Here is a 17,224-nt window from a genome sequence, read left to right as displayed (position 1 = left end):
GACCCATAGTTGCGGGTTAAACCATTAAAAATTAGGGTTGGATGTATAATGTTATAATGTGATATAATATTTGAAGATTTATGAGTAACAATTTATGGCATACATGAGATATATATAGTATCATAGTTAATTATTAAACAAATTTCATGCTTTTATTTGAAATTTCTTAAACCATTGTAGTAATTATGTGAACCTATTTCCCCCACAGCTGATCTGATGGTGACGTCTTCGGGACAGGCTAATGGAAGAGGTGTAGCTAGCTAAGTGAGGAAAAAAGATCAAGCTTGTGACAGCAGGGGGAATTTAGTTTTTTAGGAGAACAGTGACATTGCCCAGAGGTAACGGCCTTTTTAAATCGCTTCTTTTTTGTGTCCGTCAGATCCTGCGGTTTGTCGAGGGAAGGGCGTCACGCCGAGTGTAATATATAATGATACGAGCTAGCGTTAGTTAGCCTGTTAGCCTGCTAGCCAGCTAACTGATTTGTCAGGTCTGCAGCCGCACCAACAAGTCATTTACCCCAGTTCCTACTTGTCAAAACTTTAAGGAGCGTTTCGCTGAAAAAATGTCTCAGTTTCAAAGCAACTGTTCATTTAGGTAGCCGAGTTTAGTTAATGTTACCCGTAACTTCCCCGTGAACTTAAATTTGTTGTATTACTTGCAGCTAGCTAACATGCTACTTAGCTACGTTAGCCTGCTGTGTAGCTACATAAGTGGCTGTGAAAATTGTGACTATAGGTGGTTGGCGTGAATACAGTACTGTTGATACAAGAGTCTCTCAATTTAAAAGCTGGATCATAGTGATTATAGGAAGTTACCCGGTTTCCCCGCAAGGTCGTGGCCGGTGTCTGCGTATGCCCGGTATTCCCCCGCCGGGCGGTCCCTAGCAAGTCTATAAAGTAGTTGTGCATTCTATTTTGCTTTATTTTTTAAAATCATATTTATATCTGGTTGAATATTTAGCACTCAACTGAGTGCCTTAGCTCTGAACCAACTTGGTGCATCTTTAGATTTAAAGGATGGAAGCACGCCTTCTACGTACTGGGGTAGGCGGTCATCCCTTATGGCTGAGACTGATTTTCCGAAGTGTTTCGTTCTGGAGATGAATGACAAAGCAATGAAGGGATTTCTTTGAGTCCGTTTCGCATGACGCAGTGTGTACCGGAGGATATGCACAGGCCAACACTTGCATGTCTGCTCATTAACAGGGGGGATGAAATTATTAGGATGAAGAATAATCGTTATGCATTTCAAATTCACTCAGATTTCTTGCGTGGTTGTTCAACAGGGGCAAAGTCGTTATTGATTTGTTATTGAAAAGGTGCCTCTGACTTCTGGGGGGTGGTGGTGGTGGTAAAAGTGTTTTATAGTGATGTCACCAAGTACATAAGCACGTTATACATCCGTTATATACACTGAAAATACAGTTTGAGCGTATAACTAACTGCAAGACTAATAATTCAGGGGCATGTGGAGAGAGCCGCATCTACTGTGTTGTCAAATGTGTGTCACTTATTATTGCACTGTAAAATGTCAATTTCATCTTCAGATCTCCATGATATCTGTAAGTATAATGTTCATGCTGTACTCTGATCTAACTCTTAGCAGAGTACTTGTTGATGTGTGAGACCTGCCACCTAATGCTGCTTTTTTTATGATGTCAAGTAATACAAAATTTGTCTCCTCCCCAACCCAGCTTGCAAGAACGGGATACGATGTCCTTAAAGCCGCGAGTGGTGGATTTTGATGAAACATGGAACAAGCTTCTGACAACAATCAAGGCTGTGGTGATGCTTGATTATGTGGAGCGTGCCACCTGGAATGACCGCTTCTCGTATCCTGCCTGTGTTTTTGTGGCACCGCATAATGTAAAAAGTGAAACATTGTTATTGCCAGTGACAGAGGTGTGTGTTTAAATGAATGGTTGTGTGATTCGGTTTAGTTGATATTAGTTGAATTGCTAACAAGTGCAAATATTGATGGTTGATTTATTGTCATGTGACTTTTAAGTCGGTTTCATCACGAAACAGGAAGAGCTCTGTTTCTTACTGCTGTGCGCTTCTAAATCTGAATGGTTCTGTTCCCTTAACCCATGTGACAGGGACATATATGCCCTATGTGTCGCATACCCTGAGCCCCTGGGTGAGAAACTATATACAGAGACAAAGATTTTCCTGGAAAATCATGTCAGACAGTTGTACAAGGTATGAGGATTCATGGTTTTCTGTAACCGGTGCACTGCGAGTCCAACCCGCCACTGGCTGCTAAAGACCTGGTGCTTTTCATTTCTAGAAGGTGCTGGAGTCTGAAGAGCAGCTTCTGGTGCTGTACCACCGCTACTGGGAGGAGTACAGCAAGGGGGCCGACTACATGGACTGCTTATACAGGTAACCAGCCACGCTGCTCGTAATTACTGCTGGCTAATCAGGGTGCTTTGCCTGAATTATAGCAATAAACATTCAGAGTATTGTGTGTATGAAAAGCAGTGCTGGGCATTTCAGATCCAGAAGCTATAAATCCAGACCAAGACTGTCTTACCAACCAGTCGAGCATAAGGAGTCACAGCTGCAAAATACTCAGCTGGTTGGTAGAAACGAAATCTTGGTCTGGATCTGTAGTTTCTAGACCTGAAATGCCCAACACTGATGAAAGGGGCTCTAAATGTGTATGTGCAAGAAAAATCCATATTTTCCCATGGCATGTCAGCTTAATTTCGTATCTGTTTGCCTTCTACCTCACTCTGTTTTTCCACTGAACGCATAAATGTTATTTTCACTCATAATCGTTTCGATGCTGACTGGACTTGAATTGCATGGTAAACCGTTGCCTCACCCGAGTGTGTTTTCTGGGTATCTCTGTGCTTTGATTTCATTTACTGAGCTGTGCTTTTCTCCAGGGTCGCCCACCTGTTTAAATGTATAAATATATGTGGCAGAATATTTCCCTGATCATCCTGACAGCGGACATCGCTGTCCTCAAGCACTATGCTGCGGCCGTCGTTCCCCATGCAGTCCGCATTTTAAGCTCAGCTTTACTTTATACCATTTCATCTTCATTCAGTAACTCATGAATTCTCACTGCAGTATGTACACAGTCTGATCACGCTCAGCTTTTGGCCTGAAATCTGTCCATGTCCAGAAAGCGTCCCTTTCCAGTTGGCTTTCTAGGTGGCGAGCATTAAGGATAAACCTATCCTAGGCTTAACCTATACATTTGAACTGTGCAAATTATCATGCTCACTTATGTCATTTGCAATTGATACCTCTCTCTAGAGTCCTTATTTAGAAAGGTCTATTTTTACACGGGGTCTATGATTGCTTCATCAAACTCTGGCGGGGGAGTCCGTACATGCGTGCGAAGTACCGGGCTGCTACAAATTTGCCCCTTTCTGGCCGTGTCATGTTTATATCTGCCTTTTGTCTTTATTTGGCTGTTTGCTTATAACCAAGCTGAACTCTAGTTTATCTGTCATGTTCTTATTATTAGGCTGCCCTGTTAATACTTGTTGGCTGCGTTTTCAGCTTGAAAGGTAAAAAGCCTTCAGTGTTTTATGACTGCGAATCAGTGTGTCATGTATGTAAAACACTGATACATGGCTGGCTTGCCCGCAAATGGCGCTCTACAGCACACCAGCGGCTTTCCTATCACACCCTGGCTTCTCTTGTGTTGTGTCTCGCTTTGTGTTGCCGCATGTTAAGCCTCAAGCCGATATTGTTAAAAATGCTACGTCTGCCCTGTTGCCATGGCATCCTGACTGCCTGACTTGACACTCTGGTGGTTATCCAGTGTTGAGAGCGCTGCAAGCAGAATAAGACTGGCACGCAGGGCCGACGTGGCCCTCTGAGATGGTGAGGGGGTGCTTGGGCTGTCTGGGGTCCCACTGACCACCTTGAGGCCAGTCGGCCAGCCCTGCAGTACCTTCCTGTTCACCAAGCCATGATGGGGGATTTATTCCCAGCTGCACTCTCCAGTTCACCACCATCTCAATCGGGGTTGCGGACCTCTGTCTTCCCAGTTGTGATTCTGTTTTTCCCTCGGCGCAGGTACCTCAACACACAGTTCATTAAGAAAAACAAACTGACTGAAGCAGACTTGCAGTATGGCTACGGGGGAGTCGACATGAATGAGCCGCTAATGGAGATTGGAGAGGTGAGGGAGCTCACCAAGGGGCTCCAGATGTTCATTTCGGTCCCCTGATCTCGCGTGAGATGAAAACCATAGTTGTGATTTTCAACCCAGTCCTCGGGGAACCCCAGATAGTCCACATTTTGTTCCCTCCCAGCTCCCAGACAATCAAGAACACCAAATACCTGGTACCGGAGTGTCAGGAGCAGGGAGAAAGCAAAAATGTGGATTGTCTGGGGGTCCTTAAGGACTAGGATGGGAAACGCTGCCATAGGTCACACTTTGCTGTGTCTGGGCAAAGTATATGCCGTATATGTGGACGGCGGGTTTCTCCAAAGCTGTGCCCCCACTATTATGAACTGAAATGCTCTGTGTGTGAATAGGTGATGGCAACCCTGTAAACGCTAAAGGTTTCCGTTCATCCCCAGCTGGCGCTCGACATGTGGAGGAAATTGATGATCGAGCCCCTGCAGGCCGTCTTGATCCGGATGTTGCTGAATGAAATTAAGAAGTAGGTGTCCTTCGTTTGGGAGTTTCCCTGCGTGATGCCTCTAAGCGGCCTGGAGTTGGCGTTGCGACTTTTTCGGCACACCTCAGAATGTGACCTGGCAGCTTTTAAGGCTGGTTTTTACTTTGCACAGACGCAGCAGCACTACAGTTAACAGAATTTAGTCATAAGGTCCGGCCTTGGACACCCTGTAGGGGCGCTGCCATGCAACATTGGAAAATTATCACATTGGTTAGGCTCTTCTCAGTGATGAGAGCAAACCTCCATCTTTCATTGGCCAGGTGGAAAGTAGCAGGAAGTCAGAAAGTAGTCAGAGCAAAGCCTATATATAAATACCTTTTCTATCCTCTATGATCAGAATGGCGATGATGGTGGCTAGCAGATTTGAAGCATGGTTGATTGTGAAAGTCCAACAATACCAGGATTTATATGATTCCTCGCTAGGGATTATAAAGTCTCCCAGATGGCTACAAACTAAAACAAATATATTTGTACTGCAACATCCCATGTATGTTTTTGCATCAGTGTTATAAAAACTAAATTAAAAAGTCTAAATGATATTTATTTTCATGTGAGATTTAGTTTGGTTTCATTTTTTAGTGTGATCTCGATTAGTTTTTATTTAAAAGACATTAATCTATTCAGTTTTTACTTTAGGTTTTAGTAATATTTCTAGGGATAAACAGAAAAGTTGTTGGCTTCTACAAAGTGTCGCGATCACGTTGCAGTGTAATCACGATTTTATGCCACATGCACCAATAATCACCAGGGCTTTAGATGATGGGTGAAACATTTGTCTGAACGTCGGCTTTTCAGTACTTTATGGATGTACACTTACACCCACAATTTGGTAAGGAAATTGATAGTGTGCCTAAGATATTAATGAGATGTGTATTGTGATGCTCAAAAGTTCTTGTATAAATTCTCCATAGATTCTTTTTAAATTTCGAGTATCCCTGTGCTTATTAAATTAAGTTAGCGGAGCATGCTACATACTACTGTTTTAGTAAATCATTGAAATAATAAGCACTGAAGTGGTACTGAAGAAAAGAACAGCTCAGCAGCTCCATCATCTTTTGAAAGAGGAGACTGTGGATATACAAAGTAAAAAGATGCTGATGGTGTGGTGGTACTTTTTGCAGTGTGAAGTGTGACATTTATTAAACATAAGGATGTGTTGAATTTTTACAGGTCACTAACTTTTGGGCTTCTCAATATTAATCTCTATTTGGCACTTATGTCCACAGTTTGGTAACAGTTAAGTAAATGTCCATATAGTGTCAAAAGGCTGGTGTCTGGATGAATGTTTCACCCGTCATCTAAAGTCCTGGTGATTGCACATGTGGCATATAATCGAGATTACATCGTGATGTGAATGCCACAGGTATAAATTCGCGATTACATCGTGGCGTGATCGCCACAGGCATATAATCCCGATTACATCATGCCGTGTCAAGACGCATTGGCTATTTCTGTGGTTCAAGTTGCATTGCACGAGAGGATCAGAGATAAACGTTACTGTAGCTAAATGGTATTTAAAAATTGTAATGGGAAATATTTGATATTTAATTTTTTTAGATTTTAGAAGCAGCATTTATTCTCATTTGGTTGTAGTTCTTATTTTTGAATCTTATTTCAGTTTATGGAAATGCTTTTGTTAATAACTATAATCCTGCTTGTGTATTTTAAGTGTGTGTTCACGGTTAGTTTTAGTAAAATTCTTATTTATTCTTAACATTCATCCCCTGCATCTTTAATTTGACTTTTTTGAGCAGTTTCGACAGCGCCAACTCAGGCCCGGTGACAGTGTGTGCGATTGCCTGTCGCTACAAATATGAACGTTACGGGTCGCGGAGGCGCAGCATGGCTTCGCACGTGCCGCGGCACGTCTGCTATCGCGTGAAGTGAAGACTGGCCCTTAATCAGATGCCTTTCTTGTATCTAAAGCATCACCTGTGTGTGCTGTATCTGCTCCAGTGTTGGTCATGCACACGCTTCATGAACAGATACAGATCCACGTTCAGTGATGCACCTTTTGCTGACTTTTAAGAGTGTAGCATTGCGACATAATCATAATATTCTGTGTCCAACTTGCAGTGACCGCTGTGGCGAGGACCCAAATCAGAAAGTAATCCATGGGGTTATAAACTCCTTTGTTCATGTTGAACAGTACAAGAAAAAGTTTCCTCTTAAGGTGGGTGCAGGAAAACCGGTAATGTGTGTAAGTTCACTGTGGTACTTTTGGCTTGTTAGTGTGTGTAGGCAGCAGTGTCAGGCTATCGGATGAGATGTCAGGGAAGATGGATGGATGGATGGATGGATGGATGGATGAGTTAAATCACTAAAACACTAAAAGCTTTCCAAAAACCAATGTTACTAGACAAAGGTGATGCAGTCAGTGAACATCATTATCTTTATTGCCTGTTTGTTGTTGTCTCCCCCCCCCCCCCCCCCCCCAGTTTTATCAGGAAATCTTTGAGGGGCCATTTCTGACGAAAACAGGTGAATATTACAAACAGGAAGCTTCCAATCTGCTGCAGGAGTCGACGTGCTCACAGTACATGGAAAAGGTGAGTGTCCATTTCCTGGGCTCACTCTGCCCCAGTGCATTATGGGGTGAGGAGTGAGGAATTCCTGTGTGTTGGGGGGGGGGCATTGAAATGGGCATCGAAGGCCTGCGGGGCTTCAGTTCTGTTTCCGTCCTGATTGTCCTCTTCCCTCGTTCTTGGGATTGGCACAACATCAGTTGTAAAACCCTTGTGGTGAAACAAAGTAGATTTCCTGCCTGGGAGCTTAAGGCCCCGGATCAGGTCCATAGCACAGAGCCGATGGTGCACGCAGCCAGCTAGCCAGCCGCTGTTGCCTGGTGGCCCCGCAGAGCTGCGGGCTGTCACGCAGTCGGGGGGAGTCCTTGCCGGGTCTCATGCTCGCCAGAGTCTGCCAAGCCGGGGCTGTGGGGTCACGTTTCTGCCGAGATGCAGAGGAAGCAGGCTGGCTGGCCATGGATGGATTGATGTCCACTGTCAGCTTGCTGGAGTGCAGCAGTCAGCAGAGGGCATGTAAACACGAAGTTTTTTTTATTACACCTCTGATGTGGTATCTTGGCAGTTTAGCCTTAAAACGCCGTCAGGTCCTGGCGTGGAATCGAGCTACGAGTTGCCCACGTTACCGGGCCAGCCGAGGTGACCGCCGCCCTCCCTTTGGCTGCAGGTCTTGGGCCGGCTGAAGGACGAGGAGGTGCGCTGCAGGAAGTATCTGCACCCGAGTTCCTACGCCAAGGTGATCCACGAGTGCCAACAGAGAATGGTGGCCGACCACCTGCAGTTCCTGCATGGGGAGTGCCAGGGTATCGTGCGGCAGGAGAAGCGGGATGGTTAGTATGTGGTGCAGGAGGCACGGGCTTCGCTTGCTTTGGTTTTGTCTGGTTTTATCAGTGCGGTGAGGCTATACCCAGCCAGACGAGCAGTGTGGTGATGGCTACCTCCTTGGGCATGACCCCAGTGTGCTGTCCCCCCCCCCCCCCCCATGGTGGCAGCAGAGTCCTGGCCCCCACCAGCTGGCCATGGCGGCCCTCGGGGCCTTCTGTTTATGTAGCCCACCGGCGAAGAGGATAAACAGCGGCAGAGTGATTAGCATTGGATAACGTAACCTCGAGAACCTCCGCACCATGGAGATGGGGTCCTGCCAGCCCCAGGTGCGTGTGCTAACATCTCGCCCCCCCACAGACATGGCAAACATGTACACCCTGCTCCGTGCTGTCTCCAACGGCCTGCCCCACATGATCCACGAGCTGCAGATCCACATCCACGACGAGGGCCTCAGAGCTACCAGTAACCTCTCTCAGGAAAACGTAAGTCTCCCACCCGGCCGTACTGCATCCCAGATGCTCTCAGGACACCTGGGGGCGTGGTCTTACTTTGACCTTCTCATCTGATATGATTTGTCGTTTCTTAGATGCCAACCCAGTTTGTGGAGTCCGTGTTAGAGGTTCACAGTAAATTCGTCCAGCTCATTAACACCGTCCTGAATGGTGATCAGCATTTCATGAGCGCCCTGGATAAGGTGAGACCAGCCATGGTGCATTCTCACCACTAGATGGCAACAGAGACTTTTTACACTGATGTAAATACAGATCAGGCAGGGTTGTCTGTTTTGGAATGTGGTTCTCTTGATGATTCTGATGATAAAGAACTTCCCTCGGGATAAATAAAGTTTTCTCTTATCTTTTTTATCTGCAGCTATAAAATGTTAAGTCTGTTAAAATGTTACTGTCGGATCTGTATAATTTATCATTTTTGTTTTCCTAGGCTTTGACGTCAGTAGTCAACTACAGGGAGCCAAAGTCTATCTGTAAAGCTCCAGAACTGGTAAGGACACATGGCTGGGATGTCCCTCAGTTACCCCCAGACATGCGTTAGCCTCTCTGCGTAGGCATAGCTTGTGCCTTCGCTGACTGCTTGATGGCCCGCGACGTGCTGTAACTTGCTTTCTTACGTGAATTGGCATGATGTGAACGTGGCCCTTGCTCAGATGGAGCCTCTATTACCCTGTCGCCCACCGGCATGCAGCTCGCTAAGTACTGCGACAGCCTGCTGAAGAAGTCCGCCAAAGGCATGACGGAGAACGAGGTGGAGGACAAGCTGAGCAGCTTCATCACCGTCTTCAAGTACATCGACGACAAGGACGTCTTTCAGAAGGTGAGCGCCTGGCCCCTGCTTCTCCCCCCCGCATGCCTCTGTGCATAGGGGTGTCAGATTAAACGGTTAAGTAACCAGGGAGCCGGGATTGGTTGACAGCTTGTGGAAATAGGGTTTTCTTGATTATGGGTTTGGTGAAACCTTCAAGGTTTGCTTGATTATAGGATTCTTCAGAGGCTGCACGGCAGTAGAGACTCTTAAAAACCATGCAAGATGCCGTTCAATCCCCCGCTGACTCTTCTTCCTTCCTGCTGCAGTTCTACGCAAGAATGTTGGCCAAGAGATTAATACATGGGCTGTCCTTGTCCATGGACTCGGAGGAGGCCATGATAAACAAGCTGAAGGTAAAGTCGAGTTGAGTTAAGTGGGCTTTACTGTCACACCGTCCATATACAGGTACAGACTGTCCCCCACTTATGTCTGGGTTCTGTTCCGAAAGACAGGTCGTATATCGAAAGGGACGTATCTCAGAATACGCTGATTGCACTGACTTTTAGATGTGAGAGTGAGCATGTGGGGTCACCTGTGAGCGAGGTGATGTCATGCCGGTTTGGCGTCCCTAAAGGGCATGTTGCTGCCGGTCTCAGAGATTACCATAGTGCCACCACTGCCCTCTGTTACAATGCGTCATCTCTCCCCCCGCTCCCATCTCAGCAAGCGTGCGGGTACGAGTTCACCAGCAAGCTGCACCGCATGTACACAGACATGAGCGTCAGCGCTGACCTCAACAACAAGTTCAACAACTTTATCAAGACACAGGAGACTGCGGTGGACCTCGGTATCAGCTTTCAGATATACGTGCTGCAGGTGAGAGCGGCTCGGAGCCATGCCATGGGAGACTGGAAGGACGTCGAGCATTTAACATTCTCCGCTGTGCTTTCTGAAATGCGGCAGAGGCATTTCTAATGACGGTGGAGCTGTGTCTTTAGGCGCATTGACAATGCTGGCTTCACACCTCGGCCTTCTGCAAGGTTGCCCCGAAATAATTTATTATATTGACTATCAAGCCGAATCCCTTTGGGGCAAAAGGCACGCAGGCTTTACGCCTGTTTATTATGTAATTTAATGTGTGTTTTTATGGGTAGCTTACAGCTATGAGTGTACTCATATCTAAACAAACATGGCAATTAAGTGTAACGCATGTCAGCCGAGTACTAAGGAGGACCAGCCCACTTCCTGTTTTATCACCTGAGATTTCCTGCATTTTTCTGTAATCCAAATCCTTTATCAGCTAAACAGTGGAAAACAATGTAATAAAAGTTGACAGAAATGGATTTTCTAGAAGACACGGAAGAACATAGTTCTCCAGGGTAGGGACAGTACTGACCTAAAGGTCCCAGGGACAGATGCAACGGATAAATGCGTGGTCTAGCTGCAGGTACCATGCGGACGGTGGTCAGCTGGCACAAAGATGGGCACCTTACATGCGACTCCATCAGAGCTGTTCTTACTCGTTCTGAGCTTGGCCCGAACACAGCACGGCACTTATCAGCTTGTAATTACATCCCCCACCCCCCTGAGGTGAGCACACGGCGGTCAGACATGGCCTATCCTCACTCTGATTACAGGCTGGCGCCTGGCCCCTTACGCACGTTCCCACCTCCACCTTTGCCATCCCCCAGGAACTGGAGAAGAGTGTCCAAATGGTGAGTCGTCAGCAGGGGGCGCACTTGAGTAGGCGCTGCGTGGCTTTTTAGTTTGTATATGCATGCCGCTGTACATAATCGCTTTTAGTCATGCTTATGTTTGTGCACATGCATAATTTCATGTGGCTGCTGGTAATGTGCAGTGGCTGAGGACTATTTATAGATTGTGTTGCAGTCATTCTCTGTAGCTTTTGTGTGATGGTGCTTATCTTCTCTTGGCAGTTCGAACTGTTTTACAGCCAACACTTCAGCGGGAGGAAGTTAACCTGGCTGCATTACCTTTGCACAGGTAAGGCGGGGCCCCAGCACCAGGCGTGGCCCCAGCACCAGGTGTGGCCCCAGCACCAGGCGTGGCCTGTGTCGCCGCCATTAACGATCCAAACCCACATCTCACAACTACGTTCACCTTGAACCTGCTGCTTTCCATTAAAGAGGCGTTAAATGGCCAAAGCCAGGTCTCTGCTGGGTTTTCCTTCCCGGAAATGCCATTCTGCGCTACGGGGCTTATCTACAGATGGCTGTATGCTTATAAATGAATCCCTAAGCTGGGCTTTATGCATCCAGGTGCTGTGTGAATTTGCAGTTTAAATCTCCATTTTAGTTTTGGGAAAAAGTCCTTTGTGAATGTCGTTTGCAGCTTGCTTGTGTTTTTCTAGCTGATTGTGCTCTGCTGAGTCATGTGGGGGTGACTGATTGCTATAGAAAAGGGCCTGATTGTAGCTCTACACTATTTGAATATGGATTTTTCCTCTGTTAAATTCCCATTGCCAAAGGACAACTGGTGTGAGACAGCGTATCCAGTGAGCCCCTGAATGTGATGGTGGGCATGTGATTAGGCATTTTTTTTATGTTATAATGGGCATCTGCAGTGAGCTGTGATTATCACCCGCTCCGAATTTGAAGAGCTGTCATCACAACACTAATCCAAGAAATCAGAGAGTGCCGCGATTGTTTTGATATACCAGATGCTAACATGGACCTTGTGCGAATCGGTGCCTTGAGCAGGTCCTGGATATTTCCAGAGACACACTGTGGATAAATAATCAAAGCTTGTAGAGGTGCTGGCCTTTGGTTAAGGTGGACATGCAGGTGTTCAATTTGGAAGTAGGAAGTAAACCCTTTTTCAGACATTCTGTTGGTGTCAGCTTAAAATAACGGCAGTGAAACCAGGCATTTTTAATTAAGCATTTAGGAAACCAGGAGCTCAGAAGCAGGCCTGCACCCATCAAACCCTCCACTTGACGCCGCTCTCTCTCTCCTGTCCCGCAGGGGAGGTGAAGATGAACTATCTGTCGAAGCCCTACGTAGCTATGGTCACCACCTATCAGATGGCCATACTGCTGGCCTTCAACAATGGCGAGACGGTGGGTTACCGGGAACTGCAGGACAGCACACAGATGAGCGAGAAAGAGCTGGTGAAGACCATCAAGTCCCTGATGGACGTCAAGATGATCAGCCACGACTCTGGGAAGGTGGGCCTACTTGGTGTTGGCGGGTTTTAGCAGGTGTTTAGCGGGTGTCTATTGTGTGTTAGCTTGCCTTATTGCGTGTTAGCTTGCCTTATTGCGTGTGTTAGTGCTGGCTTTGTACCTCGTTTGCCCATAACACATTCGGTTAGGGGGGTTCAGGTGATCAAATTTTGTAGATGGAAAAATCTGTCTATCCATCTTCTGACTGTTTCTCCTGGCTGTGGTGACAGGGTGGCTTGGAACTTACCACTGGCAGCTCGGGGCAGAAAGCTGGAGTGCATCCTGGATGAGATGAGAAACATTAAACTTCTCAGCCTAGATAGTGATAAGGGGGTGGGGAACTGAGACTGAGAGCCTGTGGTGTCGGTCACTGTTTATTTTACCAGAATAGGAAGCAGTGAACATCACAAAATGAAGTGGTTAGACCAGCAAGTGATTGGCAGGGTATCCTAATCCGCCACACTGTGACCAGGAAAGTCTCGTTCAGCTAATCATTAGTTACTGGCGTCGTTGGCCATGGCTTTAGTAGCGAGGCTTCTGCCTTGCTTATGGCCTGCACCTGTGGCGCTGTCTCTGAGCTGTTTACCGTTTCCTCTTCAACCTGCAGGAAGACATTGAGACAGAATCCACCTTCTCACTAAATATGGCCTTCACCAGTAAACGAACAAAGTTCAAAATCACAACCTCCATGCAAAAGGACACCCCACAGGTAGAGGCTGTGCACCTCGACACTTGTTACGTTTGTCCCACTTGGGTAAGAATGCTAAGAATAGTAACCTGTAGGTTGCTAGTTGAAGTGCAGGTGTCATGTACGTGTTTAGAACGATAAAACGAAGAACACTGGGAGGTTAATGCCTGGCTGTCCGTGCAGGAGATGGAACAGACCAGGAGCGCTGTGGACGAAGACCGGAAGATGTATTTGCAAGCTGCTATCGTCAGAATCATGAAAGCACGCAAAGTCCTACGGCACAACACACTAATACAGGAGGTGAATGCGTATATCCTGGATAAAATTGTAAATGTGCATGAAGGTACCTGGTGGAGTAGGGAAAGGCACAAGTCCCGGGCTCCGTCCTAGCCGCCCTGTCGGCAGTGACCAAACTTTGGGTCAGCTTCACGGGGTTACTCTCATGTGATCACAGGAGCTCCTTGGTGTGATTCATGTCCCACACAGAGTAAAGGAGCAGCAGCCCGTGTCTGTGCATGTGAGAGAGACCCATATGCGTCTGATACTTGGGGGACTTCAGATATCAGCCACAGGAGGGCATCACGGGGGGGGGGCTATCCTGTCTTAGACCCAGTTTTCTAACATGAGTCCACTGTGTCGGCAGGTCATCAACCAGTCGAAGGCCCGATTCAATCCCAGCATCAGCATGATAAAGAAGTGCATCGAGGTTCTGATTGACAAGCAGTACATCGAGAGGAGCCAGAGCTCTGCGGACGAGTACAGCTATGTGGCATGATGCTGGAAGCGCCCAGAAGTACCCAGTGGGTATTACTATAATAACTATTATTAATTCTCTGTCACTGTCTCGTGTGCTCCTGTGGGACGAATTCGGAGCTGTGCCTCCATATAAAGGATCGTTTCGGTGAGTCGCAAGACGCCCCCCATCCCACCTTCCGCCCCGGAAAAAAGAGAGTTTTTTTACGCTGTTTACAACCTCACCAGTGCCACGCCGAGCGCGCGTCAGTAGAAAATGCCTGCAGCTGTGTGAGCGCCGGAGCCGGTGTTGCGTTTTTAGCTACATAACATAAACGACAAAAAAAGCCCAAAAATGCCACACGGGTCGGGAGCCGCTGCGATAATAGCGGCTCAACAGCCACCAGGTGGAGACTGTGCTTTCCTTTCTCAGCGTTTGCGGTTGTTGTGGTATTTTTTAAATGTATCTAAAGTAAAACAAACAAAAGTGATATACCAATAACTGTATTTACTTCAAAATGTAAACAAAAAAACGATCCTGCTGCTTGTCAAATAAATGAATAAAACAGCGAGTTTTTTTATTACTTTGTACGTGTCATGACAGAATGGTGAGAGTGGCAGGTTTTTGGGGGCTTTTGATTGTGTTTCTGTTTGAAATGTGTGTTAATCACGAGGATCGTGCTGATTCTGACCCAATATAATGGGGGGGGGGATGAACGAACGTGAGCCTATGACTCGAACAGAAGACATTTTGTTGTGGTGCCTGTCAGCTGTATGCTTATTATAAACTCTATTTTCCACAGCTCTTGTGTTATCACCATTTGGTATTTTACAGAATTAACATTAAAGTTATTAATGTAAAGCTGACTACATTTCGGGCTGGAGGAACTTTGTTCGTTGTCTTACTCGTCTTCTGCTTTCGTTTGGTGTTAACTGATGGATGTCACCCACTAAAAGCTTCAGAATAACTGCGCCAAAAAAGAGGTGGTTCCTAAATGAATCACGAGGGGGGTCAGTGATCAATTTGATAAATTCTCTGGCGACATTCCATTCTATATCATATTAAGTATTTTATGATAATTGGAAAAAACATCACTTTCTTGGGTTCAGTCTTGCTTTTGATTTGAAATACAAACAGGCAAATTTTAAACTTGCAAATTAAATCTGAAGTGTAAATCCATAACCGAGGAAAAGTGGCACACGTCCACGGGAGCAACGGGGGCAGCAGCTCCCAGATTTCTCTCCGGGGGGGCGCCTTCACGTGTCACGTGAACTCCTGTGGGATTTGGATGGGTTGTATCACGTTTTGGTAGGCAGAGCATGATAAACATCGAAGTGTACTCACTCTGTTTACAGAGACAACTAAAATGCACGACTGCCTTCTGGAAAGGGGAAGAAAAGGTTCTGAACATTGCAACACTGCCCGTTAGCACTTGTTTCACACACACAATCTAATCTGATGGCTGCTTATTCCATAGCTGCTTTTTCTGAGCTTGTAAACATCCCATTAACATGTCTATGATTGTGACATATTGAGCAAAACAAAGGAAATCTCTTTCGGAATATCATCTCACTTCCCCGACTAAATTGCCTCGACGACGTTTCCATGGCAGCATCCAGCCACGAGTGGGATCACGGCTCTCTCTCTCTCTGCGAGGAGAAAACACCAGGCTTGATGCGTTTGTCTTTTCAAGTCATACTGAAGGATTATTTTGGACTCGGTTCCAAAGAGAAGTCAACTAACGGATTAGAGAAGAAGCGTCACATTTAGTCAGACACATTAACCACCTGTCCAGGCCAGTGTGACATGCAGTATAGGCCTTGGTTGGGTGCATTTATTTATAAGTTACAGGACCCAAACATCTGAAACCACACTGAAAAACTGGGATTTCTTTTATTTAACCCTAGAAATGAAGTTTTGATGAGGTTAAGACATTGGCATTTCACAGTGGGTCATTGGATGAGACCGAGTTTGAGATTTAGGGCAGCAATGACCTCAACCTTATCAAATGTTTACGGGGGCACTTAATGTACAAGAAACTCAAGCATTTAGTGACATCACAACATGCTCTTTAGAACAGTCTGCAATCATGCTGGGGTAACCTGCATCATCAGGTTTTGCACAAACTTGTGTAGTCAAAAAAAGGGAGGCTACCAAACGCTGAGAGATTATGAAATTTGATTTTTTTTTTTTTAAACAATGATTCAAGTCAAGGGGCGGCATTGGTGGTGCAGTGGTTAGAGCTGTTGCCTCACACCTCTGGGACCCGGGTTCGAGTCTCCACCTGGGTTACATGTGTGTGGAGTTTGCATGTTCTCCCCATGTCGTCGTGGGGTTTTCTCCAGATACTCCGGTTTCCCCCCACAGTCCAAAAACATGCTGAGGCTAATTGGAGTTGCTAAATTGCCCGTAGGTGTGAATGTGTGCGTGAATGTTGTGTGAGTGTGCCCTGCGATGGACTGGCCCCCCATCCTGGGTTGTTCCCTGCCTCGTGCCCATTGCTTCCGGGATAGGCTCCGGACCCCCCGCGACCCAGTAGGATAAGCGGTTCGGAAGATGGATGGATGGATTCAAGTCAAACTATTGTACATTTGGTAATGAACAATCCCATATTTAGAAAGTAATGCAAAGGAGAAACATTCTCACTAGTGGTCTCAGATTTGCGGACCCCACTGTGTATGCCTGGGTGTTATCTTCATTTGGATGGTACCTACCTTCTGGGGCTACCTCCCTTTGTTCCTCGTTAATGCTGCGCTTGGGGAGCCGGTGGGAACGTCACAGTCGCTGCAGCACCAGCCGGGCCGGTTCCCAGTGGAGGGGCGTCACCCACTCCGTGCTAATTCCCCTTCTGCTGCACAGCTGCTGTGCGCAACCCTGTTGTCCAGGCCTGACTGCGTTGTACTAGAACCTCTGGTTTGTAGTGGGAAAGATCAGATTCAGCCCGGTGCTAGTAGCTCCTGCAGACTGTTCTCGGTTTCAACTTTCTCCCAGGGGGTGTAGGAACAGCCCATAATAATATACCACCATATTATTACTTTTTTAGAGAAGTAAAACACATTTGGTCATTGACTGTTTTTAGGGTAATATGTTTAATTTTTAATTTTACAAATCAGCGGTCAGAGACGTGCCTGAACCCAGAGAATGCTGGTCTTTGTTCAAATCACAAAAGGACAATGGAAAATCCCCTTAAGTAACGAATAGCACAGCCTGCCATCTTGCCAGGCATAATCAGGTAACCTTGGAGTGAATGTCTTTGTTTTGGCTCCATGGGTTAGGGCACTGTGCATGTGATCAGAAGTGTGCCGGTTCAAATCCCAGGGCAAGCTGAGTGATTTTACTGTCGGGCCCCTGAGCAAGAGCT

At 46.4% G+C, this 17,224-nt stretch overlaps 1 protein-coding gene across 1 annotated transcript; it reads left to right on the top strand.

Annotated features, from left to right (window-relative positions):
- Positions 1 to 208: 208 nt before the first annotated feature.
- Positions 209 to 14,732, top strand: cul2 (cullin 2). The gene is made up of 21 exons (XM_049008520.1): positions 209 to 338; positions 1,694 to 1,831; positions 2,099 to 2,201; positions 2,290 to 2,384; positions 4,041 to 4,146; positions 4,551 to 4,633; positions 6,728 to 6,824; positions 7,090 to 7,200; positions 7,841 to 8,003; positions 8,356 to 8,480; positions 8,585 to 8,692; positions 8,938 to 8,997; positions 9,199 to 9,327; positions 9,585 to 9,671; positions 9,982 to 10,134; positions 10,896 to 10,973; positions 11,196 to 11,262; positions 12,243 to 12,445; positions 13,050 to 13,151; positions 13,314 to 13,430; positions 13,774 to 14,732. Exons 2-21 carry the CDS (start codon positions 1,713 to 1,715, stop codon positions 13,903 to 13,905), a joined length of 2,238 nt encoding a protein of 745 aa, XP_048864477.1. The 5' UTR covers positions 209 to 338; positions 1,694 to 1,712; the 3' UTR covers positions 13,906 to 14,732.
- The last annotated feature ends 2,492 nt before the right edge of the window (positions 14,733 to 17,224 follow it).

The sequence above is a fragment of the Brienomyrus brachyistius genome, chromosome 1 (genome assembly GCF_023856365.1).
Source record: "Brienomyrus brachyistius isolate T26 chromosome 1, BBRACH_0.4, whole genome shotgun sequence".
NCBI lineage: Eukaryota > Metazoa > Chordata > Actinopteri > Osteoglossiformes > Mormyridae > Brienomyrus > Brienomyrus brachyistius.
This window is presented reverse-complemented; position numbering and strand designations above follow the sequence as displayed.

Excerpts from the sequence above, each read along its gene's own strand:
- cul2 (XM_049008520.1), top strand. The coding sequence starts at position 1,713 with ATGTCCTTAAAGCCGCGAGTGGTGGATTTTGATGAAACATGGAACAAG. Across the intron at positions 6,825-7,089 it reads AGAAAAAGTTTCCTCTTAAG|TTTTATCAGGAAATCTTTGA; the intron begins GTGGGTGCAGGA and ends CCCCCCCCCCAG. Across the intron at positions 8,693-8,937 it reads TCATGAGCGCCCTGGATAAG|GCTTTGACGTCAGTAGTCAA; the intron begins GTGAGACCAGCC and ends TTGTTTTCCTAG.